This window comes from Mesoplodon densirostris, chromosome 1, assembly GCF_025265405.1.
Source record: "Mesoplodon densirostris isolate mMesDen1 chromosome 1, mMesDen1 primary haplotype, whole genome shotgun sequence".
Lineage (NCBI taxonomy): Eukaryota > Metazoa > Chordata > Mammalia > Artiodactyla > Ziphiidae > Mesoplodon > Mesoplodon densirostris.
This window is the reverse complement of record NC_082661.1, coordinates 132,250,098-132,277,642: the sequence shown is the minus strand read 5'-3', so window position 1 is coordinate 132,277,642 and position 27,545 is coordinate 132,250,098. Positions and strand designations below refer to the sequence as shown.

The window sequence follows — 27,545 nt, the reverse complement described above, 5'->3', positions numbered from 1 at the left end:
ACTATTTATATTAAATAAGTTAGTGTAAAAGTATCAATGTAAGTTTTCTTTTTAAAATGATGGTTTATATGCATAGATACAAACTCTTTCCAATCTAAGGCTCAGGTGTCAGATCAGGTGGAAATTCCACCTTGGCATGGTTCTTAGGATATGCACGCCACTAGTCACCCACTCCAGATCCTAGGACCTTTTGACATTTCTGGGCATCAGTTGACTCCAGGGTACATATGGAAAACATATCCTGTACAGAATGAGAGAACTGAATGTGTTCTATGTGCACCATGTTGCCTATCCACACATTTCTCTGAAAATCGAAAATGTTATACAATAATTTAAGAAAACATTACTTATCCTGTATACTGTAGGCATTTTGCACTGGGTTGGAAGATTGAATTGAAATTCCTTGAAATATAACTAGTCGACCTATTCAGTTGTATAATTTGTAACTACCAAATTTCTTCATATTTAATTTTTTCATACAACGTGGAATTTCCCTATCAGGCTCAAACCTACAATCCACCTGGCCTCCATCTCTGATAGATGACTCTCAAATTCCTGCTTCCTTTGATAAATTATTGTGTAGTTGTCAATGGATAATTTATCTACATGTACTTTGGTACCATTTCCATTTCTAAACTATAAAACCTCTTACTAAGATTTATGAGTTTCCCACTCTCATATGTATATGATCTTTAATTTGTATTAAACTCATCTCTCATGAGATATTTCCTTCCTGCCAAGCCCTAGTGCACTTTGCTTACCCTTAGTCATTCTCAAGGTTCAGGACTTACGTTCTAAAGCAGTGAGCAGCACTCACAAGCCATGTGTCATTAATCAAAGTTGCTCCACAGCGATGGATCCCGTTCCATTGCAGACTAGCTTGCCATGGCCATTCACCCTCTTGTACCTCTGTCCCACCAACAATCCTCAGACTCTGTCTTGTAGTTTTGTTCCTTCGTGTCCCACAGCCTGCAAAAGAGATGATGCGTTAGTTAGCAGTTGTTTTTTAAGTATCAAATTGTGTTACTGTGTCTCAAATTTCTTATACTTTGTGCTCCAACAGTATCAAATATTTTCTCTTGTTCTTACCTTTGCTTAAACTGTAGTGTTCCATTTATTTAACTCCTTTTCATCTTGTAAGATTTAAATCAGTCATTACCTTCTCTAGGATGCCTTCCCTAAAAATTCCCTTGCTTCCACACTGGATTACTTATGACTTTCTTGATGCTTACATCAAAATAATAATAACAATAATAGTAACAATAATAATACTCTGTGTGTATATATATCTCTATATAATAGATTAATATATATTAGTTTATATTATTGTATGTATATATATCTAATATTAGTATGAGGATATTGTTTATAACAGGATGTCTCAATCTTGGCACTATTGACACTGTTAGATGGATAATTCCTTGTGTGTGGGGCCGTCTCATGCATAATAGGATGTTTAAAGGATCCCTGGCCTATATACACTAGTACCAATAGCATCCCCCCCACACACACAATCATGATAACCAAAATGCCACAATAAGACAGAGTCATTTGGGGGCCAAATTGCCCCTGTTTGAGAACTATTATTTTAGAACTCTGTTTATGCATTAGTCTCATATATCTAGTCTCATTTGAGTATGAGCTGCCTTAAGCAAGGAGTAAATCTTATCCATTTTATATCCCTATTGACTAACACAGCACTAGCACATAGCAAGTTCCAACTAAATATTGGTGACAAAAATATATGCCATTTAGGTAATGGGATTATCCTTTGGTTTTATGTTTAGTTAAGTTTGTGAATTAACCAACATTCTGAGCTGGTGAATAACACAGTTCCTTTCATCTTTTAACATAAATGTATTGTGTACTAATTCTGTTAAATATCAAATGTATTCTCTAAATTGTGGTAGGGTACTCTGCTATAGGGGAAAGGAAACACTAAGCCTTGAGTCAGTATTTTTTTAAAATATGGGTGAAGATATTATCTGGGCCTTCAATAATTTCATCAGTCTATACTCCAACCCCATAATTGTCTGTAATTTTTACAATAGGGATTAATAACATCAAGATTTTATTTAGTGTAGAGTAACACTAAATTTCTGCCTCTAGCTGACTAATAGCAACATACAGATTACTTTTATATAATCTTTAGAAAATGTTCATGAGAGTATATTGTAGATATCTGCAATCAGAACGTTAAGAAGTATTTTTGCCTTTTCTTTAACAACCGTATTACTCTCTTCCACTACACATCTGCCACAAGCCCCATACATCCATTCCAAAGTCCTCCCAGTTTTTTTCCTTTTGCAATAAAATGTGCCTCAAAATAAGATAAAATACCATGAGCTGTGCACAGATCAAACTTTATTCTGACCCTATAATACCAACAAAGTAAGCCTAAATAATCCAGAGTTAAAGTTTTTCATTCAGGTAATGCAATTTTAATAAATATATTAAACTTACAATTGTTCAGAAAGTTGTCTGTTTCTGTATTGTTGATTTCTGAAACACACAGAAATGGTGAATAGAACAGGGTCTGAACATCAGAATTTCATAATGCCTCTGAGTACTTCAAATACTAAAGGTTGCTCAATTCTATTATTGGATAGTATCTCTATGTTGTTAAAAAAAAAAGCAACACAGTTAGTTTATCATAGATAGAATACGTTCATTGTCTTGGGGAGAAGGGAGATTTGAACCAGTGTTTCTTAAACTTTAGTGTGGCTAAAGTCACCTAGAGTGAATCTTTATACTGTCAATTCCTGTTCCTCTTCCCAGTGATTCTGACTCAGTAGTTTTGTGCTGAAACCCAGGAATCTGAATTTTATAGCTGGAAATAAGATGCAGGTAGTTCAGCCTTTTGGGGGGGACATACTATTCTAAACCAGAGTATTGATTCTCCAGATGCAATGGTATTTTTATTGACCATTATTTCAGATTTTTTTTTTTTACCAAACTCATAGGCATAGTTCCACCTGTATAACATATTCCAGTGGCCATAAATTTGTCCTTACTCCCATTTAAAAGCAAATGTTATCTTTTTCCAGGTCTTCTTTCAGCTGAAGTTTTAGCAAGATGGTTTGCCCTCAAATTGTAATTCAACTCTAGCCAGTGGCTCCTTAGTTTGTTGACTTGTCAACAATCAGGCCCTAATCCTATCCAAACACTAAACCAACCGACAGATACATAAAACTTTAAGAACTCAAATTTCCTGACTCAGTAGATTTCCAATGGCCCAACCTATTTTCTTAGAACATGGTAAAATGGGAGTTCTAAATGCAAAAAAATTTAAAGTTAATTTTTCTTTTAGTATTTAATAGTATTGATTTACCACAAAAAAAAAATCTGTATTCTTGAGAGGCTTCTTTCTGACTTTCTCTATTCTGGCTATATTTGGGGAAAAGGACAAAAATGAGGAAGAAGTGACCATTTATTCTCAGTAAATAAAACACCACCACTAGTCTCCCTATTTCAATAACCTGTTCTTTATTTCAAGCTTTTCCTAGAGAAAATTATGGCTTTGCATTTTTTTTAATTGGAGTATATTTTCTTTACAATGTTGTGTTAGTTTCTGCTGTACAGTGACGTGAATCAGCTATATGTATACATATATCCCCTCCCTCTTAGACCTCATTCACACCCCACTCACCCTACATCCCAACCATCTAGGTCATCACAGAGCACCGAGCTTTCTGTGCTTTATAGCATGTTTCTACTAGCTATTTTACACATGGTAGTGTACATATGTCAATCCTAATCTATCAGTTCGTCCCACCCTCCCCTTCCTTACCTGTGTCTAAATATCTGTTCTCTACATCTATGTTTCTATTCCTTCCCTGCATATAGGTTCATCTGTAACATTTTTTTAGATTCCACATATATGCGTTAATATATGATACTTGTTTTTATCTTTCTAGCTTATTTCACTCTGTATGACAGACTCTAGGTCCATCCACATCTCTACAAATGACCAAATTTCATTCCTTTTTATGGCTGAGAAATATTCCACTGTACATATGTACCACATCTTCTTTACCCATTCACCTGTCATTGGACATTTAGGTTGTTTCCATGTCCTGCCTACTGTAAATAGTGCTGCAATGAACATTGGGGTGCATGTGTCTTTTTGCATTATGGTTTTCTCAGGGTATATGCCCAGTACTAGAATTGCTGGGTCATACTGTAGTTATATTTTTAGTTTTTTAAGGAACCTCCATACTGTTCTCCATAGTGGCTATATCAATTTACATTCCCACCAAAAGTGCAAGAGGGCTCCCTTTTCTCCACACCCTCTCCAGCATTTATTGTTTGTAGATTTTGTGATGATGGCCATTGTGACCAGTGTGAGGCAATACCTCGTTGTAGTTTTGATTTGTATTTCTCTAATAATTAGTGATGTTGAGCATCTTTTCATGTGCCTCACTGCTATCTGTATGTCTTCTTTGGTGAAATGTCTGTTTAAGTCTTCTGCCCATTTTTGGATTGGGTTGTTTGTTTTTTTGATTTGAGCTCCATGAGCTGTTTGTATATTTGGGAGATTAATCCTTGGTCAGTTGCTTCATTTGCAAATATTTTCTCCCATTCTGATGGTTGTCTTTTCATCTTGTTTATGGTTTCCTTTGCTGTGCAAAAGCTTTTAAGTTTCATTAGGTCCCATTTGTTTATTTTTGTTTTTATTTCCATTACTCAAGGAGGTGGGTCAAAAAAGATCTTGCTGTGGTTTATGTCAAAGAGTGTTTTTCCTATGTTTTCCTCCAAGAGTTTTAGAGTCTCCAGTCTTACATTTAGGTCTTTACTCCATTTGGGGTTTATTTTTGTATATGGTGTTAAGGAGTGTTCTAATTTCATTCTTTTACATGTAGCTGTCCAGTTTTCCCAACACCATTTATTGAAGAGGCTGTCTTTTCTCCATTGTATGTTCTTGCTTCCTTCATCATAAATTAGATAACTATATGTGCATGGGTCTATATCTGGGCTTTCTATCCTGTACCATTGACCTATATGTCTATTTTTGTGCCAGTACCATCCTATCTTGATTACTATAGCTTTGTAGTATACTTTGAAGTCAGGGAGCCTGATACCTCCAGCTCAGTTTTTCTTTCTCAAGATTGCTTTGGCTCTTTGGGGTCTTTTGTGCTTCCATACAAATTGTAAAACTTTTTCTTCTAATTCTGTGAAGAATGCTATTAGTAATTTGATATGGATTGCACTGAATCCGTAGTTTGCTTTGGGTAGTATAGGCATTTTCACAATATTGATTCTTTCAATCCAAGAACATGGTATACTTCTCCATCTGTTTATGTTATCTTTGATCTCTTTCATCATTGTTTTATAGTTTCCTGAGTACAGACAGGTCTTTTGCCTCCTTAGGAAGGTTTATTCCTAGGTATTTTATTCTTTTTGTTGCAATGGTAAATGAGATTGTTTCTTTAATTTTTCTTTCTTATCCTTTGTGGTTCATTTATAGGAATGCAAGAGATTTCTGTGCATTAACTTTGTGTCCTGCAGCCTTATCAAATTCATCAAGTAGTTCTAGTAGTTTTCTGGTAGCATCTTTAGGATTTTCTATGTATAGTATCATGATGTGCAAACAGTGAGAGTTTTACTTCTTCTTTTCTAATTTGGATTCCTTTTATTTCTTTTTCTTCTCTGATTGCCATGGTTAGGACTTCCAAAACTGTGTTGAATAATATTGGTGAGGGTGGACTTCCTTGTCTCCTTCCTGATCTTAGAGGAAATGCTTTCAGTTTTTCATCATTGAGAATATTTGCTGTGGGTTTATCATATATGGCCTTTATTATGTTGAGGTAGGTTTCTTCTATGCCCATTCTGGAGAGTTTTTTATCATAAATGGGCATTGAATTTTGTCAAAAGCTTTTTCTGCATCTATTGAGATGATCATATGGTTTTTATTCCTTAATTTGTTAATATGATGTATCACATTGATTGATTCGCATATACTGAAGAATCCTTGCATTCCTGGGACAAATCCCACTTGATCATGGTGTATGATCCTTTTAATGTGATGTTGGATTCTGTTTGCTAGTATTTTGTTGAGGATTTTTGTGTTTATATTCATCAGTGATATTAGTCTGTAATTTTCTTTTTTCTGTACCTTTTCTGGTTTTGGTATCAGGGTGATGGTGACCTCATAGAATGACTTTGAGGGTGTTCCTCCTTCTACAATTTTTTGGAAGAGTTTGAGAAGGATGGTACTAGCTCTTCTCTAAATGTTTGATAGAATTCGACTGTGAAGCCATCTGGTCCTGAACTTTTGTTTGTTCAAAGATTTTTAATCAGTTTCAATTTCATTACTTGTGATAGGTTGTTTATATTTTCTAATTCTTCCTGGTTCAGTCTTGGAAAATTGTACCTTTCTAAGAACTTGTCCACCTCTTTGAGGTTGTCCATTTTATTGGCATATAGTTTTTTGTAGTGTTCTCTTATAATCCTTTGTATTTCTGTGGTGTCAGTTGTAATTTCTCCTTTTTCATTCCTAATTTTATTGATTTGAGTCCTCTCCCTTTTTTTCTTGATGCATCTGGCTAAAGGTTTATCAATTTTGTTTATCTTCTCAAAGAACCAACCTTTAGTTTTATTGATCTTTGCTATTGTTTTATTCATTTCTATTTCATTTATTTCTGCTCTGATCTTTATGATTACTTTCCTTCTACTGTTTGGGTTTTCTTTTTTCTTCTTTCTCTAGTTGCTTTAGGTGTAAGATTAGATTGTTTGTTTGAGATTTTTCTTGTTTCTTGATGTAGCACTGTATTGCTATAAACTTCCCTCTTGCTACATCCCACAGGTTTGGGTCATTGCATTTTCATTGTCATTTGTTTGTAGGTATTTTTCTATTTCCTCTTTGATTTCTTCAGTGATATCTTGATTATTTAGTGACATATTTTTTAGCCTCTATGTGTTTGTTTTTTTACAGTTTCTTGTCCAGTAATTGATTTCTAATCTCATAGTGTTTTGGTTGTAAAAGATGCTTGGTACAATTTCAATTTTCATAAATTTTCCACCACTTGATTTGTGACCCAAGATGTGATATATCCTGGAGAATGTTCCATGCGCACTTCAGAAGAAAGTGTATTCTGCTACTTTCGGGTGGAATGTCCTATAGCTATCAATTAAATCTATCTGGTCTATTGTATCATTTAGCAAGACCCATATATATTCTGTCTACAAGAGACCCATTTCAGACATAGGGACACATACAGACTGAAAGTGAGGGGATGGAAAAAGATATTCCATGCAAATGGAAATCAAAAGAAAGCTGGAGTAACAATACTCACATCAGATAAAATAGACTTTAAAATAAAGACTGTTACAAGAGATAAGGAAGGACACTACATAATGATCAAGGGATCAATCCAAGAAGAAGATGTAACGGTTATAAATATTTATGCATCCAACATAGGGGCACCTCAATACATAAGGCAAATGTTAACAACAATAAAAGGGGAAATTGACAGTAACACAATAATAGTAGGGGAATTTAACACCCCACCTACAGTATGGACAGATCATCCAAACAGAAAATAAATATAGAAACACAAGCTTTAAATGGCTTTGCATGTTGATACTGTTAAAAAAAGAAATAAGGAGACTCAAAATGGAGTGATTTGTACTAAGTCCTACATCAGCAAACCACCTAATACCTAGCCTAATTGCAGTTTCAGCGTGTCTCAGGAATGTGACCTTTAATCAATCAATCTGGAATTACCTGGTCAGCACCAGTGAAGTAATCTGTCTGCTAGACCTCACCTACTCCCAATTGAAGTTGCCCTTTCATGACACAGTCCACTCTGTTAGAAAGCTTCCTTGTCTCACCTCCTTCTGGCTATAAAAATCTTCCATTTTGTACAGCTCCTCAGAGCTTCTATCTATCTGCTAAGGTGGAATGCTGCACAATTTGTGAACCATTAAATAAAGACAATTAAATCTTTAAATTTATTTAGTTGAATTTCTTTTTCTTTTTTTTTTTTTTTTTACAATACTACTAACAGGGCTGACTTCATGGGTGTGTGACTTGTGTATCTGTACTGAGTCCTGCTCTCAGCATGACATCTCACTTGGTTTAATGTTCACTGTCTTGAAATTCATAATAATTTTATCTCATAACATGTTTGGAAGTGAAGTTTGACAGGATAATAGAGATGGCAGGGGCAGAGGAGATATACACAATAGGTGTGCCCATGGATTCTTGCTACCCCATTTGTATATATCATGCACAATATCTTACAAACTAAGAATTCCAGTCGACCCACAATGTTTAGAAATCTCAAAGTGAGTATAAGTGTGTGATGTCTACCACTGTGTAAGCAAAGGGCAGTGACAGTCTCAGGAGGCTGTTTTCTGTTTGAACCAGAACTTCCTTAGAACACAAAAGAAGGCAATGGCATTCTAATAAACATGAATGACTAAGGGACCCTCTCATAACCTTTCTTGCTCCCATTATTTCCTTGAATTAGCCAAAAGCTTCAGCTGAAAATAATGACATAGAAGGATCTTTTGGTTCTTTCTCACATAAGCTGAAGGTAGAGAGCATTGGTAAAATGTGCCTGTATCAAGAAGGGAAATAGGGATCCGGAGGAAGATGGCGGAAGAGTAAGACGTGGAGATCACCTTCCTCCCCACAGATACATCAGAAATTCACCTACACGTGGAGCAACTCCTACAGAACACCTACTGAACGCTGACAGAAGACCTCAGACCCCCCCAAAAGGCAAGAAACTCCCCACATACCTGGGTAGGGCAAAAGAAAGAAGAATAAACAGAGACAAAAGGATAGGGACGGGACCTGCACCAGTGGGAGGGAGCCGTGAAGGAGGAAAGGTTTCCACACACTAGAAGCCCCTTCGTGGGTGGAGACTGTGGGTGGCGGAAGGGGAAAGCTTCGGAGTAGCCGAGGAGAGCACAGCAACAGGGGTGCGGAGGGCAAAGCAGAGAGATTCCCGCACAGAGGATCGGTGCCGACCGGCACTCACCAGCCCGAGAGGCTTGTCTGCTCGGCCGCCGGGGTGGGCGGGGCTGGGAGCTGAGGCTCGGGTATCGGCTTTCAGTCGGAGCGCAGGGAGAGGACAGGGGCTGGCGGCAGGAAGAGAGCCTGAAGGGGTTGGTGCGCCGCGGCTAGCCCGGAGGGAGTCCGGGGAAAGGGTCTGGAGCTGCCGAAGAGGCAAGAGACTTCTTCTTCCCTTTTATTTCCTGGTGCTCAAGGAGAGGGCATTAAGAGCACTGCTTAAAGAAGCTCCAGAGACAGGCGCGAGCCGCGGCTAAAGGCGCGGACCCTGGAGACGGGCGTGGGACGCTGCGGCTGCTGCTGCCACCGCCACAAGACCTGTGTGTGAGCGCAGGTCACTGTCCACCCCCACTTCCGGGGAGCCTGTGCAGCCTGCCACTGCCGGGGTCCCGGGACCCAGGGACAGCTTCCCCGGGAAAGCACACGGAGCGCCTCGGGCTGGTGCAACGTCACGCCGGCCTTTGCCACCGCAGGCCCACCCCGCACTGTGCGCCCCTCCCTCCCCTCGGCCTAAGTGAGCCAGAGCCCCCAAATCAGCGGCTCCTTTAAACCCGTCCTGTCTGAGCGAAGAACGGATGCCCTCCAGCGAACTATGCGCAGAGGCAGGGCCAGGTTCAAGGCTGAGACCCGAGAGCTGTGAGAGCAGAGAAGAGACAGGGAAATCTCTCTGTGCAGCCTTGGAGGCAGCGGATTAAGGCTCCACGGTCCGCTTGATGTGCCCTGCGTCTCTAGAGTGCATGAATGGACAGTGAATCATCCCAAATTTAGGAGGTGGACTTTAGGGACAAGATTTAAGATTTTTTCCCCTTTTCCTCTTTTTACAACGAATTATCCCAAATTAAGCAGGTGGATTTGAGAGCAAGATTTCAGATTTTTTCGCCTTTTCCTCTTTTTACAATGAATTATCCCAAATTGAGGAGGTGGAATTTGAGAGCAAGATTTTCGATTTTTCCCCCCCGTTCTCTTTTTGTGAATGTGTACGTGTATGCATCTGTGTGAGATTTTCTCCGTATAGGTTTGCTTCCACCATAGGTCCCAGGGTTCTATCCGCCCATTTATTTTTTCAATAATTACTTTTTTATTTTTAATAACACAACTATATTTTATACTTTATTCTATTTTACTTTATCTTCTCTCTTTCTTTTTTTCCTACCTTCCCTTCCTCCCTCCTTCCCACCGCCCTTTTCTTTCTTTTTTTCTTTCCTTCCTCCCTCCCCCCTCACTTCTTCTTTTCACTCTTTCTTTTTCTTTCCTTCCTCCCTCCCTCCTTTCTTCCTTTCACTCTTTCCGTCCTTCCTCCCTCCCTCTCTCCTTTGTTTCTTTCTTCCTTCCTTCCTTCCTTCTTTCCTTTCTTTCCTTCTTCCTTTCTTTCTCTCTCTCTTTCTTTCTTCTACTAATTCTTTCTTTCTACTTTTTCTCCCTTTTATTCTGAGCCGGGTAGATGAAAGGCTCTTGGTGCTGCAGCCAGGAGTCAGTGCTGTGCCTCTGAAGTGGGAGAGCTGACTTCAGGACACGGGTCCACAAGAGACCTCCCAGCTCCACATAATATCAAGCGGCGAAAATCTCCCATAGATCTCCATCTCAACACCAGCACCCAGCTTCAGTCAACGACCAGCAAGCTACAGTGCTGGTCACCCTATGCCAAGCAACTAGCAAGGCAGGAACACAACCCCACCCATTAGCAGAGAGGCTGCCTAAAAACATAATAAGGCCACAGGCACCCCAAAACACACCACCAGACGTGGACCTGTCCACCAGAAAGACAAGATCGAGCCTCAACCACCAGAACACAGGCACTAGTCCCCCCCACCAGGAAGCCTACACAACCTACTGAAACAACCTTAGCCACTGGGGACAGACACAAAAAACAACAGGAACTACGAATCTGCAGCCTGCAAAAAGGAGACCCCAAACACAGGAAGATAAGCAAAATGAGAAGACAGAAAAACAAACAGCAGGTGAAGGAGCAAGATAAAAACCTACCAGACCTAACAAATGAAGAGGTAATAGGCAGTCTACCTGAAAAAGAATTCAGAATAATGATAGTAAAGATGATCCAAGATTCTATTTCCATGATCCAAAATCTTGGAAATAGAAAAGACAAAATGCAAGAAAGAGTTAACAAGGACCTAGAAGAACTAAAGATGAATCAAGCATCAATTAAAAACACAATAAATGAAATGAAATATACTCTAGATGGGATCAATAGCAGAATAACTGAGGCAGAAGAACGGATAAGTGAAGTGGAAGATAAAATAGTGGAAATAACTGATGCAGAGCAGAATAAAGAAAAAAGAATGAAAAGAACAGAGGACAGTCTCAGAGACTTCTGGGACAACATTAAACGCACCAACATTCGAATTATAGAGGTTCCAGAAGAAGAAGAGAAAAAGAAAGGGACTGAGAAAATATTTGAAGAGATTATACTTGAAAACTTCCCTAATATAGGAAAGGAAATAGTTAACCAAGACCAGGAGGCACAGAGAGTCCCATACAGAATAAATGCAAGGAGAAATATGCCAAGACACATATTAATCAAACTGTCAAAAATTAAACACAAAGAAATCATATTAAAAGCAGCAAGGGAAAAACAACAAATAACACACAAGGGAATCCCCATCAGGTTAACAGCTGATCTCTCAGCAGAAACTCTACAAGCCAGAAGGGAGTGGCAGGACATAATTAAAGTGATGAAGGAGAAAAACCTGCAACCAAGATTACTCTACCCAGCAAGGATCTCATTCAGATTTGATGGAGAAATTAAAACGTTTACAGACAAGCAAAAGCTGAGAGAGTTCAGCACCACCAAACGAACTTTACAACAAATGCTAAAAGAACTTCTCTAGGCAAGAAACACAACAGAAGGAAAATACCTACAATAACGAACCCAAAACAATTAAGGAAATGGGAATAGGAACATACATATCAATAATTACCTTAAATGTAAGTGGACTAAATGCTCCCACCAAAAGACACAGATTGGCTGAATGGATAAAAAACAAGACCCATATATATGCTGTCTACAAGAGACCCACTTCAGACCAAGAGACACATACAGATTGAAAGTTAAGGGGATGGAAAAAGATATTCCATGCAAATGGAAACCAAAAGAAATCTGGAGTAGCAATTCTTATATCAGACAAAATAGACTTTAAAATAAAGACTATTAGAAGAGACAAAGAAGGACACTACATAATGAAAAAGGGATCGATCCAAGAAGAAGATATAACAATTGTAAATATGTATGCACCCAACATAGGAGCACCTCAATACATAAGGCAAATACTAACAGACATAAAAGGGGAAATCGACAGTAACACACTCATAGTAGGGGACTTTAACACCCCACTTTCACCAATGGACAGATCATCCAAAATGAAAATAAATAAGGAAACACAAGCTTTAAATGATACATTAAACAAGATGGACTTAATTGATATTTATAGGACATTCCATCCAAAAACAACAGAATACACATTTTTCTCAAGTGCTCATGGAACATTCTCCAGGATAGATCATATCTTGGGTCACAAATCAAGCCTTGGTAAATTTAAGAAAATTGAAATTGTATCAGGTATCTTTTCCGACCACAATGCTATGAGACTAGACATCAATTACAGGAAAAGATCTGTAAAAAAAATACAAACACATGGAGGCTAAACAATACACTACTCAATAACGAAGTGATCACTGAAGAAATCAAAGAGGAAATTAAACAATACCTAGAAACAAATGACAATGTAGACACGACGACCCAAAACCTATGGGACACAGCAAAAGCAGTTCTAAGGGGGAAGTTTATAGCAGTAAAATCCCACTGTAAGAAACAGGAAACATCTCGAGCAAACAACCTGACCATGCACCTAAAGCAATTAGAGAAAGAAGAACAAAAACCCCCCAAAGTTAGCAGAAGGAAAGAAATCATAAAGATCAGATCAGAAATAAATTAAAAAGAAATGAAGGAAATGATAACAAAGATCAATAAAACTAAAAGCTGGTCCTTTGAGAAGATAAACAAAATTGACAAACCATTCGCCAGACTCATCAAGAAAAAAAGGGAGAAGACTCAAATCAATAGAATTAGAAATGAAAAAGGAGAAGTAACAACTGACACTGCAGAAATAAAAAAGATCATGAGAGATTACTACAAGAAACACTATGCCAACAAAATGGACAACCTGGAAGAAATGGACAAATTCTTAGAAATGCACAACCTGCCAAGACTGAATCAGGAAGAAATAGAAAATATGAATAGACCAATCCCAAGCACTGAAATTGAAACTGTGATTAAAAATCTTCCAACAAACAAAAGCCCAGGACCAGATGGCTTCACAGGCGAATTCTATCAAACATTTAGAGAAGAGCTAACACCTATCCTTCTCAAACTCTTCCAAAATATAGCAGAAGGAGGAGCACTCCCAAACTCATTCTATGAGGCCACCATCACCTTGATACCAAAACCAGGCAACGATGTCACAAAGAAAGAAAACTACAGGCCAATATCACTGATGAACATAGATGCAAAAATCCTCAACAAAATACTAGCAAACAGAATCCAACAGCACATTAAAAGGATCATACACCATGATCAAGTGGGGCTTATTCCAGGAATGCAAGGATTCTTCAATATATGCAAATCAATCAATGTGATACACCATATTAACAAACTGAAGAAGAAAAACCATATGATCATCTCAATAGATGCAGAGAAAGCTTTCGACAAAATTCAACACCCGTTTATGATAAAAACCCTGAAGAAAGTAGGCATAGAGGGAACTTTCCTCAACATAATAAAGGCCATATATGAGAAACCCAAGCCAACATCATCCTCAATGGTGAAAAACTGAAACCATTTCCACTAAAATCAGGAACAAGACAAGGCTGCCCACTCTCACCACTCTTATTCAACTTAGTTTTGGAAGTTTTAGCCACAGCAATCAGAGAAGAAAAGGAAATAAAAGGAATCCAAATTGGAAAAGAAGAAGTAAAGCTGTCACTGTTTGCAGATGACATGATACTATACATGGAGAATCCTAAAGATGCTACCAGAAAACTACTAGATCTAATCAATGAATTTGGTAAAGTAGCAGGATACAAAATTAATGCACAGAAATCTCTGGCATTCCTGTGCACCAATGATGAAAAATCTGAAAGTGAAATCAAGAAAACACTCCCATTTACCATTGCAACAAAAAGAATAAAAGATCTAGGAATACACCTACCTAAGGAGATAAAAGACCTGTGTGCATAAAATTATAAGATACTGATGAAAGAAATTAAAGATGATACAAATAGATGGAGAGATATACCATGCTCTTGGATTGGAAGTATCAATATTGTGAAAATGACTCTACTACCCAAAGCAATATACAGATTCAATGCAATCCCTATCAAACTACCACTGGCATTTTTCACAGAACTAGAATAAAAAATTTCACAATTTGTTTGGAAAAACAAAAGACCCCGAATAGCCAAAGCAATCTTGAGAACAAAAAACGGAGCTGGAGGAATCAGGCTCCCTGGCTTCAGACTATACTACAAAGCTACACTAATCAAGACACTGTGGTACTGGCACAAAAACAGAAAGATAGATCAATGGAACAGGATAGAGAGCCCAGAGGTAAACCCACGCTCATATGGTCAACTTATCTTTGATAAAGGAGGCAGGAATGTACAGTGGAGAATTGACAGCCTCTTCAATAAGTGGTGCTGGGAAAACTGGACAGGGACATATAAAAGTATGAGATTAGATCATTCCCTAACACCATACACAAAAATAAGCTCTAAATGGATTAAAGACCCAAATGTAAGGCCAGATACTATCAAACTCTTAGAGGAAAACATAGGCAGAACACTCTATGACATAAATCACAGCAAGATCCTTTTGGACCCACCTCCTAGAGAAATGGAAATAAAAAGAAAGATTAACAAATGGGATCTAATGAAACTTCAAAGCTTTTGCACAACAAAGGAAACCATAAATAAGACCAAAAGACAACCCTCAGAAAGGGAGAAAATATTTGCAAATGAAGCAATTGACAAAGGATTAATCTCCAAAATTTATAAGCAGCTCATGCAGCTCAATAGCAAAAAAACAAACAACCCAATCTAAAAATGGGCAGGAGACTTAAATAGGCATTTCTCCAAAGAAGTTATACAGACTGCCAACAAACACATGAAAGAATGCTCAACATCATTAATCATTAGAGAAATGCAAATCAAAACTACAATGAGATATCATCTCACACCAGTCAGAATGGCCATCATCAAGAAATCTACAAACAATAAATGCTGGAGAGGGTGTGGAGAAAAGGGAACACTCTTGCACTGCTGGTGGGAATGTGAATTGGTACAGCCACTATGGAGAACAGTATGGAGGTTCCTTAGAAAACTAAAAATAGAACTACCATATGACCCAGCAATCCCACTACTTGGCATATATCCTGAGAACACCATAATTCAAAAAGAGACATGTTCCAAAATGTTCATAGCAGCTCTATTCACAATAGCCCGGAGCTGGAAACAACCTAAGTGTCCATCAACGGATGAATGGATAAAGAAGATGTGGCACATATATACAATGGAATATTACTCAGCCATAAAAAGAAACGAAACTGAGCTATTTGTAATGAGGTGGATAGACCTAGAGTCTGTCCTACAGAGTGAAGTAAGTCGGAAAGAGAAAGACAAATACCGTATGCTAACACATATATATGGAATTTAAGAAAAAAAATGTCATGAAGAACTTAGGTGTAAAGCAGGAATAAAGACACAGACCTACTGGGGGTGGGCTTGGGGATATGGGGAGGGGGGAGGGCTCTGACCGGGTGGGGGAGAGGCATGGACGTGTATACACCTCCGGGCGTGTGGTGGATGGATGTTGGGGGTTCCCACGTGGCGCGGGGAGATTGGCTCGGTGCTTTGTGTTCGCCTGGAGTGGTGGGATGGGGAGGGTGGGAGGGAGGGAGACGCAGTAAGGAGGGGATCTGGGAACAGATGTATATGTATGACTGATTCACTTTGTTGTAAAGCAGAGACTAATAAAAAAAAAAGAAGGGAAATAAAAAAATGTTGAGCTAGACTTCTGTAGTGTTTCCATTGCATGGAACCAAAATACATGCATGGATGAGCTATGAAATACAGTTGTATAATTTTCATGATTCCGCATAAAAATTAAGTGCTTTTATATTTACATTTGAAATTGACATTTCACAATATAAAGGTGAATAGCAGAACTCATGCTAGTAATTTAAAGTTTGGATTTTTTCAATTAGAATATCATTAATTAACAATTAAAAATGCCATGATAAGTCGAGAGAGACCATGAAAGAAAGCAAAGTCTTATATCTTAGTACCTTTAACAGCATTGTTTAATTGCTTTTCAGAGTCCTACACTTTCACTTTGCACTGGGCCTCACAAATTATGTAGCTGGCCCTGACAAGTGAGCCTCCTTTTCTAAGCAAGTAGAGGGGCTGACCACCAGGTTAAGCCTCTAGTTACATCTGTCAGCTTTTATATCAGCACTTGTATTCATTCTTTCTACTTGTCCCTTATTCTGTAGTTTCTAGTGCTGCCATATCCAATATTCTATTCACTAGCCACATGCGCCTAGTGAGCTCTTGAAATGTGACTGAAATGCGCTGTAAATATAAAATATACAATGGATTTCAAAACCTTATTACAAAAAAAATCTCATGAATAATATTTACATGGGCTATTTGTCAATATAAATTACATTATGAATACAATGTAAATTACATTAGCATTTCAACCAGTAGTCAGTTACATGGACTACTTGCTGAAATAGTACTACTTTGGATATATTGGGTTAAATATATAAATTATTTAAATACATTTCACATGTTTACTTTTACTTTTTTAATGTGGCTACTAGAAAGTTTAAGATCATAAATGTGGCTGGCACACTATTTCTACAGACTAACATTGTTCTATAGCACATGACTTAGCTTTAGCCAGTCTTTTATTTCCCCTAAGGATCTCCTATTTTTTTTTTACTTTCTAGTAATGAGGACCTATCACTGTTTAACTTGTCCCCCTGCCCTGACAAAAACAAAAACCTCAGATTTTTCAAATTAGTTGTAAAATATACCAAAAATAATTTATACCAAAAACTAAATTATAAACTTTTCATCAGTAAAGGGCCTAAGTAAAGAAGCTAACAAGGTTTATTAATGACATTTGAAAGCAAATATGTGGATGGCATGAACCTTTCAATCCATCACACTCAGAACATAAAAAGTAAGCAACAAGAAAAAGAAGAGGAATAAACGCACAAAGCCATTTTCTCCATTTATCATTGGATTCTATAGCTAAAGTGTAAGCCCCAAAATAGAAAAAGAACACAGGCTCAGGGGTTAATGACAGACTTGCATGGGTGGTGTAAGTTTAAGGTAGTACTAAAAAATTTAAAACTTCATTAGAACCAATTTAGTCCCAAAGAAATATTCTGTTGGTGGCAAGATCCCTACAATGAAAGACATCCAAAAACTTTTTAAAAAATCAGTGCCCAAGACCAAACTTAACATGGGGCTATTCTATGTAAGAGAATTGAACTACATAACAGGAAATAAACTTACTTTTAATTTCAACTAATTCAGGATTTAATTTATGGGGCCTTACAGCATCTTTCAGCTTTTCATGTAGAGTATGTTGAATAATTTTATTTATGGTTTCAGGATCCTCAGTAGAGGGAAATCTAAAAATCAGCAGCATATGAGCCAATACTCCATGTTCCTCTTGGCTATGGACCAAAAAGGAAAAAAAAAAAAAAAAAAAGAGAGAGAGAGAGAGAGAAAGATGATTTTTAAAGATGAAGTTCCAAATAAGATTTATGATAATATCAAACTTTTTTTTTCTTTATCATTCATTTGAAGCATAAACACACACACAAAACAAATCCATAATTGCAATTTTAAAAGATCTAATTTGTTTTCTTCTATACTCCTATTGTTTGCCATATATAGAACTCCCATCTCAGCCTCTCTGATAAGCAACTAGTATGCTCATGATCTCCCTTACCACCACAGGATCTAGTTAAATACTTGGGTTATTAATATAAAAAACAATTCTCTTGTTAACCATTCAAAATTATCAAATAAAATGTATGGTAAATATGAAATCAACTCTGGCTTTGGCTTTCAGGCTTAACTTCCAGTGGCTTAATTAAATCCAGTGATTTCTCCTAAGCAGCCTTCAGGCTATCCTAAACAACTCCCAATCCTAAGGACATTAGAAAGCTTGAGCAAGTTGTTTTGACTTCATGTGATTATATTTCCAAGATAGAGTGTTAACTAGCTTTAGCATTATTTGAATGAATTACTACTTTGGAATCATCCTTTTTTTTTTTGAATCATCCTTGATTACACTTTCTCATTCTCTGTCAGTTACTCTACCCCTTCTTTTCAAATGTAATCAGTTCCCTTTTAGTCTGGGTGCAATAAGCTGCCTCAGTACTGGGCCCTAGGATGGGTGAGACCAAGTGCATGGGCCCTTTAAGAGCCATCTTCCAGATGGCTACAGTTTTGTGGTTCTCAGGACTCAAACCCTGTTCATTTTCAAAGTTAGATGTTTTGGAGGCTCATCTCTCAGGTGCACATCCTAAAAGTTGAGGTGCCTGGTATGGGGTTGGAACCCTTCAGTCACCAGGGAGAATCTCTGGGTTTTGAGTTTTCTTCTGGTGTGGGTTGCTCTGCTGGGGTGTAGTTTATGACAAAATTGTGTCCCATTGTCTCCAGCCTGCTTCAATGTGGTTTTCTTCTCATTTGCCCAATGTGTAGTATTTACTCAGCCAACTTTTTTTTTAAGAGAAAATTGTTTCTTATGTAGCTGCAGACTCAGTGTGTCCATGGGAGAATGTGAGTTCAGTTCTTCCTACTTCACCATCTTGAACCAGAATCCCAAACAATTTTACTCCTCACTGTATACTGCATCAACTCCTATGCTCCCAAACTGTAAGTGTGAATATAAATTAGAATCTCATTTTTGGAAGGCAGTTTATCTGTTATAAATTTGACTATCCATCTTCTTTGATGCAGCATTTCTGCTTTTAGAAGTTTAATCTTCAAATATACTCTTTTGTGTGCAAGGAGATATGTACACATATGTTGTCATAACCTTATTTTTAAATCAGAAAAATATGTAACAATCCAAGTGTTCATCAAAAGGGCATTGGCTAAATCAATCTTGACATATACTTGTAGTGAAATACTATACAGCCAGCTAAAGAATGAAATAGATCTATATGCAGTCATTGGGAAAATGTTAAATAAGTTGTTAACAAAACGTATCATTTCTGGGTGTGAAATTATTGGAGAGGGGGCTTTTGCTTTCTATTTTTTATAATACTGTGTTATTTGAATTTTATAAGATTTTCTATTGTTTTTGTAATCTGAAAAAAACAAACAGGACTTTAAAGAGATTATTGTTATATATCTCATCCCATTTCACTGCCTCAGCAACCCTATAATCTATTACTTACTCTTTATTCTTTCTCTTAAACTATTCCTATACTGGCTGACTAATAGAGACAAAACTCTCCCTCTACCCCAGCTATACAATTTATCTCACACCTTCATATCACAGAAAACCTTCTTAAATGGATAAATTACGTTCTGCCTCATATTTACTCATATTTACTTCATTGCAGTCTGCATCCTCCCCTTTTGTACCACTGAGTTGTTTCTCTGCTTGAACACTAATGACTTCCTCATTGAAATTTCCAATGGATTCTTTCTAGTCACATTATTTGGCGTCTCAGGAGTCTTGTCTATGCTGACCACTCACTCCCTGAAACGTTCTGTTGTTAGCTTCAGTGGTGCCTCTCTTGTTTCTTCATTTTTCCTGCTCCTTCCCTATTTGCTAGGTTCTTATTTTTCTTCTATTTCCTTAAATACTGTCGTTCTTCAAGCTTTCTTCATCATCCTTTTTTTTTCTTGCATTACCCCTTTTCTGAGAAATTCTGTTGACACCCATACTTTCTAATACTTTGAGTTGATGTTGGTCAAATTTATGTCTTCAGATCAGTTTCCATTTTCTCCCTATGTCAGACACATATTTCAGCCTCGAGGTCCCTTAGTACCTCAAATCAACATCTCTAAGACTGACTATATCTTTCCAACAAATTACACTTTTTCATATTGTAGTAACAGAAGAAAGAATAATGAGTAGCAACAATTCTGGGATGAAGGCATAAATAAAATAGAAAGTTATTTGGAAAACAGAATTGGTAGAACTTAGTTATAAAGTGCGAGGGGCCCAGGAAAGGGAGGAGTGTGGGATGACTTCCAGGTTTCTCATTAGTGTGATTAGGTTTTTCTTGAGTTTAATAATTTTCTGTGGAACCTCCATGTGGAGGTGTGCGTGGGCAGGTGTATAGTTCTAAAAATCAGGACAACAGTTTAGACTAGAAATAGAAACTTGAGTTTCAATAGCACATGAAACCATGATGTGGGTGGATGAATTCCCCTTGAGAGAGTGAAAATTTAAGAACTGGAGAAGCAGATCTAAGAAAAAGTAAAATTTCAAACATCAAACAATATGGAATTTTCAGGAGAAAGTGAGCAAACTAACACCTCAGAGGTGTCAACTAAGTAATAGACTGAGAAGTAACTTGGATTTTTTTGTCATTGAAATAATGTTGGAAATAGCTCTTGTTTATTTTGAAAAATACAAAGAATTTGTATTAAGACAATACATTACTTAAGATCCTCGTATAGTATTTTGCTTAAAATGTTATGTTCTGGATTCTATTTATTGATGGTTGGTGATCAGATCTGAGATCTTAAGTATTTGTAGAAAAAATGAGTGGAATGAAAGAAAGGAAAGAAAATTGGTAGGAAGGAGAACGAAGAGGAGAAGAAAAATCTCATCTACTACACTATTTTACATAGGACACTTATTTGCTATTAAACCGAGGGATGTGGCTTAGGTCCCTATTTGTGCTAATTAGGGTTTCAAAAAAACACACAAAAAAACCAAACAGAAGAACAGTTCTATAACATAGCCACCAATAACACTTCTGTCCCTCAAAATCATCTTGCAAATGCCTTATTTTGATTTAAAAGAATGAGTAAGGCACATTGTAACCCATGACTTATACAGAGCAGGTACCAAATTAACGTCTGTTGAATTGAATTATATCATATCATTAACACTTCAGACAGTATTTATTACTGACCAGGTTAACAGCTTTAGCTTTAAATTATATTCAAAAGTCAGCATTTTAGATCTACATACCTGAACTTGATAATGTGAGACTTGACAAAAGCTTGCTTCAATGAAGATTTATGAAGTGCATCATTCACCTGTTCCAAAAATATTCAAAATACGTCAGCAAGGATAATTTTCTGAAATCCTGCAAATTGATTCAAAGCTTAAAAACATTTTTTAAAAACTTAAAAACAAAACACATTGACTGACATTTCACAATGTGCTGAACTTGAGGAATCTCTTTTTGTATTCTACTCAGTGATTTCAACTGAACTCTGCCTTAGGAATTATAGGAGCTGGGGAACCATAGTAGGGGGGCCAGGAGTGACATCTTCTATATTACACTCAGAAAGAGACAAAAGAAAATAAACAGATTGGGTTTTGAAAAGTAAGAGTAAGCATCCACACCATGAGATACAGACTTTTACCATAGATAAACAAAGGAAATGAAAAAACTCTGTCAAGTGGTAGATCATAAAAATAAGGACAATCTATGGCCACACCATCCTGAACATCCTGGATCTCATCCAATCTCAGAAGCTAAGCAGGGTCGGGCTTGATTAGTACTTGGAAGGGGGAAATGAATGCACAATGGTGTCACATGGTTCTCAAACCTGGTGAAAAAGTTATCAAATATCCTGTCATAATCTGCACTCAATTCAGCACTCAAGATGCTTTTAGGAAGGCCCAGGTGAACTGGGATACATAGCCTAATACCCCCTATAAGGTTTATTCTAATAGGGTGGAAGAATGTATTTTGTGGAGGTATTTCTTACTACTACAAATAAGAATTCTAGCCAATTTAAATTTTTAGATTTAAAAAGTCAATTAAATTTAAAAGTCAAGATAAACACATCAAGTGTTTCTTGTTTTCATTGTATGGATATTTACCAAACACAGATACTACAAGCTGGTAATTGACTGACAGAAAAAAATGAGCCTTTTTATTCTTTCTTACATTTTGTTTGACCTCTGAGTCTTTGTGCCCAAGGAAAGTTACTTCAATTATGAGACAAATCAGCACAATTCAAATGAGTTATCTAATGACAGCATTCACTTGGAAATATTTATTTAAAGGTTTATTTTTTTATCAAACAATTTCGAAATTATTAATTTTTAAGAGTATTAGAGTCCTATTTATATTCCTATATATTTAAGTCAGTCTGGATCTTATAAAAATTTTAGTGAATGGCACAAAAAACAATGAAAATAGTTGCATCTTTACTTGATCTCTTTAGTTCCATTTCTTTTCCTTTAATATATGTTATATTTTAAGGAGATATATATACATATATATATATAGATAGATAGATAGATAGATAGATAGATAGATAGATAGATACTGAAATATAGCTCCTTAAAAAGAGCTTATTTGAGATTTCCCTGGTTTGGTGTTTACAAGTACAAATACAACCAGGATTTGACCCTCTCCTCAGCAAAGTATCCAAATCCTCAGGCTCCTAGTCTATCAGGCAGTTTCCAGGTGGGCCACTGCCATTCTGTTCTCACTCAGGATATTGGAACTGGAAGACAATTTGGAAATTTTCTAGTCTAGTGCCTTAATTTTCACATAAGAGAATTTTTCCAGAATGATAAAGAGATATGTCAATGACACATCACTGGCTAGTAAATGGTACTAGAACTAGGTGTCCCAACTCCTAGTTTAGGGTGCTTTCCATCACATCATTTCACTAATTACTTCACAGACTACCAGGAAAAGTCTAAATTATTCTCTAAGTAGTCTGACAATGAAGAGAAGTCATCACCCAGGCTCTTGCTCTTTTGGCCTATACTGCTAAATTTTCCACTATTTAAAATATTCAATTCATTCCTCAGGATGAATGTTGATGCCCTAAGGATAAAGATGAATATCCTAGGATTTCCTATAGACTTATGTACCAAAAACTTGTCCAAGGTTGGATTTTATTTATTTATTTTTTGCGGTATGCGGGCCTCTCACTGTTGTAGCCTCTCCCGTTGCAGAGCACAGGCTCCGGACGCGCAGGCTCAGTGGCCATGGCTCACGGGCCCAGCCGTTCCACGGCATGTGGGATCTTCCCAGACCGGGGCACGAACCCGTGTCCCCTGCATTGGCAGGTGGACTCTCAACCACTGCACCACCAGGGAAGCCCCAAGATTGGATATTTTTAAATATTAAGATACTTCTCAAGTATGTGTCTGAATAGTTTCAATCTTGTGTCCTTTTGCTAAAGGTCTCTTCTTTAGGAAATCAATGATACAACAACTGTATCTTGAGTCACCTTAACATTCTCAGAATTTCTAGACTCTGCTGATCAATATTGTAGCACTAGCTAAGGAAGAGTGAGTAGGAGGTACAAAAAGAAATGGCTAAAAGTCACTAGGTTTAGCCCTGTAAGACATATTCCTGCAAGTCATGTATTGTTAGTTTTGTCTTATATCTCTCAGGTAGGGCCTCTCCCCATTTTTCAAGATATACAAGATCAGTTGAATGGATGTTTGAGAAGCTAGGATACTAAAAATTATGGTAAAATGTGATAGCAAATACCCTAGAAGTGGGAATAAAATGCTTACCATTGATTCAATGTTCTGGCTCATTTCTGTGAAATTTTTAGAAGCCTCTTTTCCAAACTCACCATATAGTTTGTCACTTGTAAATGACAATGTGCTATAGTAATTGTAGGTTGTCCTTTGATCTACAAGGATAGAGGAAAAAACTCATCATATTTTTTATCAGATATGTGTAAAGCATCATCATTTCCCCATTTGGTAGTTGTTAGACAGACTGAGACAGGAAATAGTGTAAAGCACCATCATTTCCCCATTTGGTAGTTGCTAGACAGACTGAGATAGGAAACAATGTGCTACCCTGGTCATCATCTCCATCATACTGTTCTGACCTTCATGGTTATCTCAAAATAAAAGATAACAACGTTCATCATCATAAGATTTAGAGTATAAAAGCCATATGAAATGCTTGGTGTTCCTGTAGGCTAATTAGTCATGTGTTATCCATTCCTGAATAAGCCACAAGAAGCAGTAAGTCACCCCATCTGAGCATATCAACAGGAATAGATTCAGAAGCTTCCCAAGAGTAAATGCATTTTTATATTTTAAAAGTAGATTTCTTCCAATTCCATAAACTACACATCAATTCTTGCCATAGGGACTCTAGTGTAAGAATATTTATTTTGGATAAGGAGATGAGGGTGGGGATTAAAATGCTAGGAGCTCAGTATATAGAAGTTTAAGGAGGTAGAGTTGTCACCGGACATAACCCTCCAGAGACACTACTTAGTTTCACCTGGTTCCCTTGTCACTCCATTTATTTTCTCCCACCAGACATAGGAATTGGTTTGTCTGTTTCTTTAGCCATTGTCTCCACTTTCTGCATCTAGTTCAAGCAGCCCATGTTTTTGGTCTGCTGAAGAATTAGTGCAACACAGCTTTTCCTCTACCTTCCTGTACATGAAGTAAGCACAGAGCTCAGAAGATTCATTCCATGAATATTCATGCTGACTATCTTTTCTGTGAGAGACTCTGTGCCAAGCATCTGGAACATGATGGTTGTGTATGGTTATGATAGGAAAATGGAGTGTGCCTCATCAATCTCAGGTGCTCTCTTGCTTCTCATCCTTTCCCTCACTTAAACCCCGGAGGGAAAGGAAACTAACATTAGACACCAGTGTCCCAAGCATATTTGCATATCTCATTCAATTTAAAATAACTCCCATAAGAAAGTAGTATTATCCACATTTAACAGATAAGGACTACTGTCTCAGAAGTGCAAATAAATTGCCCAACCTCAACATGACATGGCCAGAAAAGACTGAACTGAGTTTCAAGCTAAGGTCTAACTCCCAAAGCACAAATTTTCATTATATATTGCTTCTTGGAGTGGAAAAAACCAAATACACTCACTGAGGCTATAAGAGAAATCTCTGGTTTTACATGAGAGTTATATAAGAAAAAAAAAAAAAAAAAAAACTACCAGTAAATTCCAAAAGAACATTCTAGACATCCAGAGGATTTGTTGGGACAGAAAGGGAAACCTCTGGTCAGACTCGGACAAGGCCTGGGGAGGGGTTGGTTAATCATGAAGGAGATGGATGACACTGAATGGTCAGGGTCTCCTGAGCATTAGCCAATTAAGTGAGGGTCTAGGGAGGATTTGCCTTCCTCCCTCTCTTTCACTGAATGACCTTGCCCTTGTCCTGAGGATTGTTTGACCTGAAATGCAAGCAGATCACAATATACACAATTTCAAGTAACATTTTAAATTTATCTAAATATTGACCAATAGTTTACTTTAGCTTTAAAGTTGGGCCCAACATGTATCCAGAGAAAACCGTAATTCAAAAAGATACACATACCCCAATGTTCATTGTAGTACTATTTACAATAGCAATTGTGTTGTATTGTAAATTGTATTGTATTGTAAATTTACTATTACAATACATGGAAGCAACCTAAATGTCCATTGACAGAGGAATGGATAAAGAAGAGGTGGTACATATACACAGTGGAATAAGAAAGCCATAAAAAAGAATGAAATAATGCCATTGGCAGTGACATGGATGGACCTAGAAATGGTCATACTGAGTGAAGTCAGACAATGACAAATATCATATGATATTGCTTATATGTGGAATTTTAAATAATGGTACAAGTGAACCTATTTACAAAACAGAAATAGAGTCACAGATGTAGAAAACAAATTTATGGTTACCAAGGGGGAAATGGGGGGAGGGATAAATTGGGAGATTGGGATTGACATATAATCACTACTAGATATAAAATAGATAACTAATAAGAACCTACTGTATAGCACAGGGAACTCTATTCAATACTCTGTAATGATCTATATGAGAATAGAATTTTAAAAAGAGTGGATATATGAATATGTATAACTGATTCACTTTGCTGTACAGCAGAAACTACACAACACTGTAAATCAGCTATAATCCAATAAAAATTAATTAAAGAAATAAAGTTGAGCCTGAGATTCTGCATTTCTAACAAGCTCCTACATGAGGCAGATGTTGCTGGTACCTAACCATATGTTGAATAGTAAGGTTCTAAAGAGGAGGAAAACATACTCTTCTACATCCTTAGACCTGTTTCTTTTCAGTTATTAGATTGAATTATTTGAAATTGCCATTTATGTAGGTTAAAAATGGTCAAATATCAGCAATTTTATATGCTTCAACCAAATGAACAACTTATCTATAGTCAATATTTTAATTTGCCTGATAGACTCAAATAGTTTGCTAGGTGTCAAAACATATTTCCAGTTACCAGAATTATATGGCATGTGCAGTTGTTGAAAAATATTATTGAGAATATTAACAGAAAAGAAAAATAAGGATGAACATGAGTTTGCTGATAATTTTCTAACAGCTTTGTGATGCTATAACCTACAGTGATGTTCATAATAGATTCACCTGCTGTCATTCAAATCACAAAAGGGAGAGAAACACAGTCCCAAAGGCCACTGGATAAAAACTGAACACACAGTTCTATGCTGTCCTGGGATTTATGCCAAAATGATGCAGTCTGATCACCTCCATCTTTATCTGCCTGTTTCTACAATAGATTTGTTTGGCTCAGTTTGGTTATCTAGGCGTGCCAGTACCTGAATTCTCATGTGTTATATCTACTCTGTTCTTAAGTTACATCTCTAAACAAAAGACAGGCCACAAATATGACAATAACACATATCATAACAATTGCTGATCCTGAAGGCAGCTTCGGCTTCTGTCTGAAGATCTCCGATGGGTAGAAAGGGCGGCCGACTTTCTCCGGTCATCTCGCAAGCGGGAGTTTGTGAAGAGAGACGGAAGAAGATGGCGGAAGAGTAAGACGCGGAGATCACCTTCCTCCCCACAGATACATCAGAAATTCATCTACACGTGGAACAACTCCTACAGAACACCTACTGAACGCTGACAGAAGACCTCAGACCCCCCAAAAGGCAAGAAACTCCCCACATACCTGGGTAGGGCAAAAGAAAAAAAGAATAAACAGAGACAAAAGGATAGGGACGGGACCTGCACCCGTGGGAGGGAGCCGTGAAGGAGGAAAGGTTTCCACACACTAGAAGCCCCTTCGCGGGCGGAGACTGCGGGTGGCGGAGGGGGAAAGCTTCGGAGTAGCGGAGGAGGAGGAGAGCACAGCAACAGGGGTGTGGAGGGCAAAGCGGAGAGATTCCGGCACAGAGGATCGGTGCCCTCAGGCACACACCAGCCCGAGAGGCTTGTCTGCTCGGCCTCCGGGGCGGGCGGGGCTGGGAGCTGAGGCTCGGGTATCGGCTTT

At 37.5% G+C, this 27,545-nt stretch overlaps 1 protein-coding gene across 1 annotated transcript in view; it reads right to left on the bottom strand.

The window, feature by feature from the left end:
• The window catches only part of TMPRSS11E (transmembrane serine protease 11E), a 40,183-nt gene that overhangs the window by 7,017 nt on the left and 5,621 nt on the right, over positions 1–27,545 (bottom strand). The window contains exons 3-7 of the mRNA XM_060096859.1: positions 23,805–23,926; positions 21,279–21,346; positions 17,621–17,784; positions 2,464–2,502; positions 792–969 (exon numbers count right to left, since the gene is read on the bottom strand). Of these exons, the coding sequence (XP_059952842.1) occupies positions 792–969; positions 2,464–2,502; positions 17,621–17,784; positions 21,279–21,346; positions 23,805–23,926 (571 nt within the window). The remainder of the gene's footprint in view (positions 1–791; positions 970–2,463; positions 2,503–17,620; positions 17,785–21,278; positions 21,347–23,804; positions 23,927–27,545) is intronic.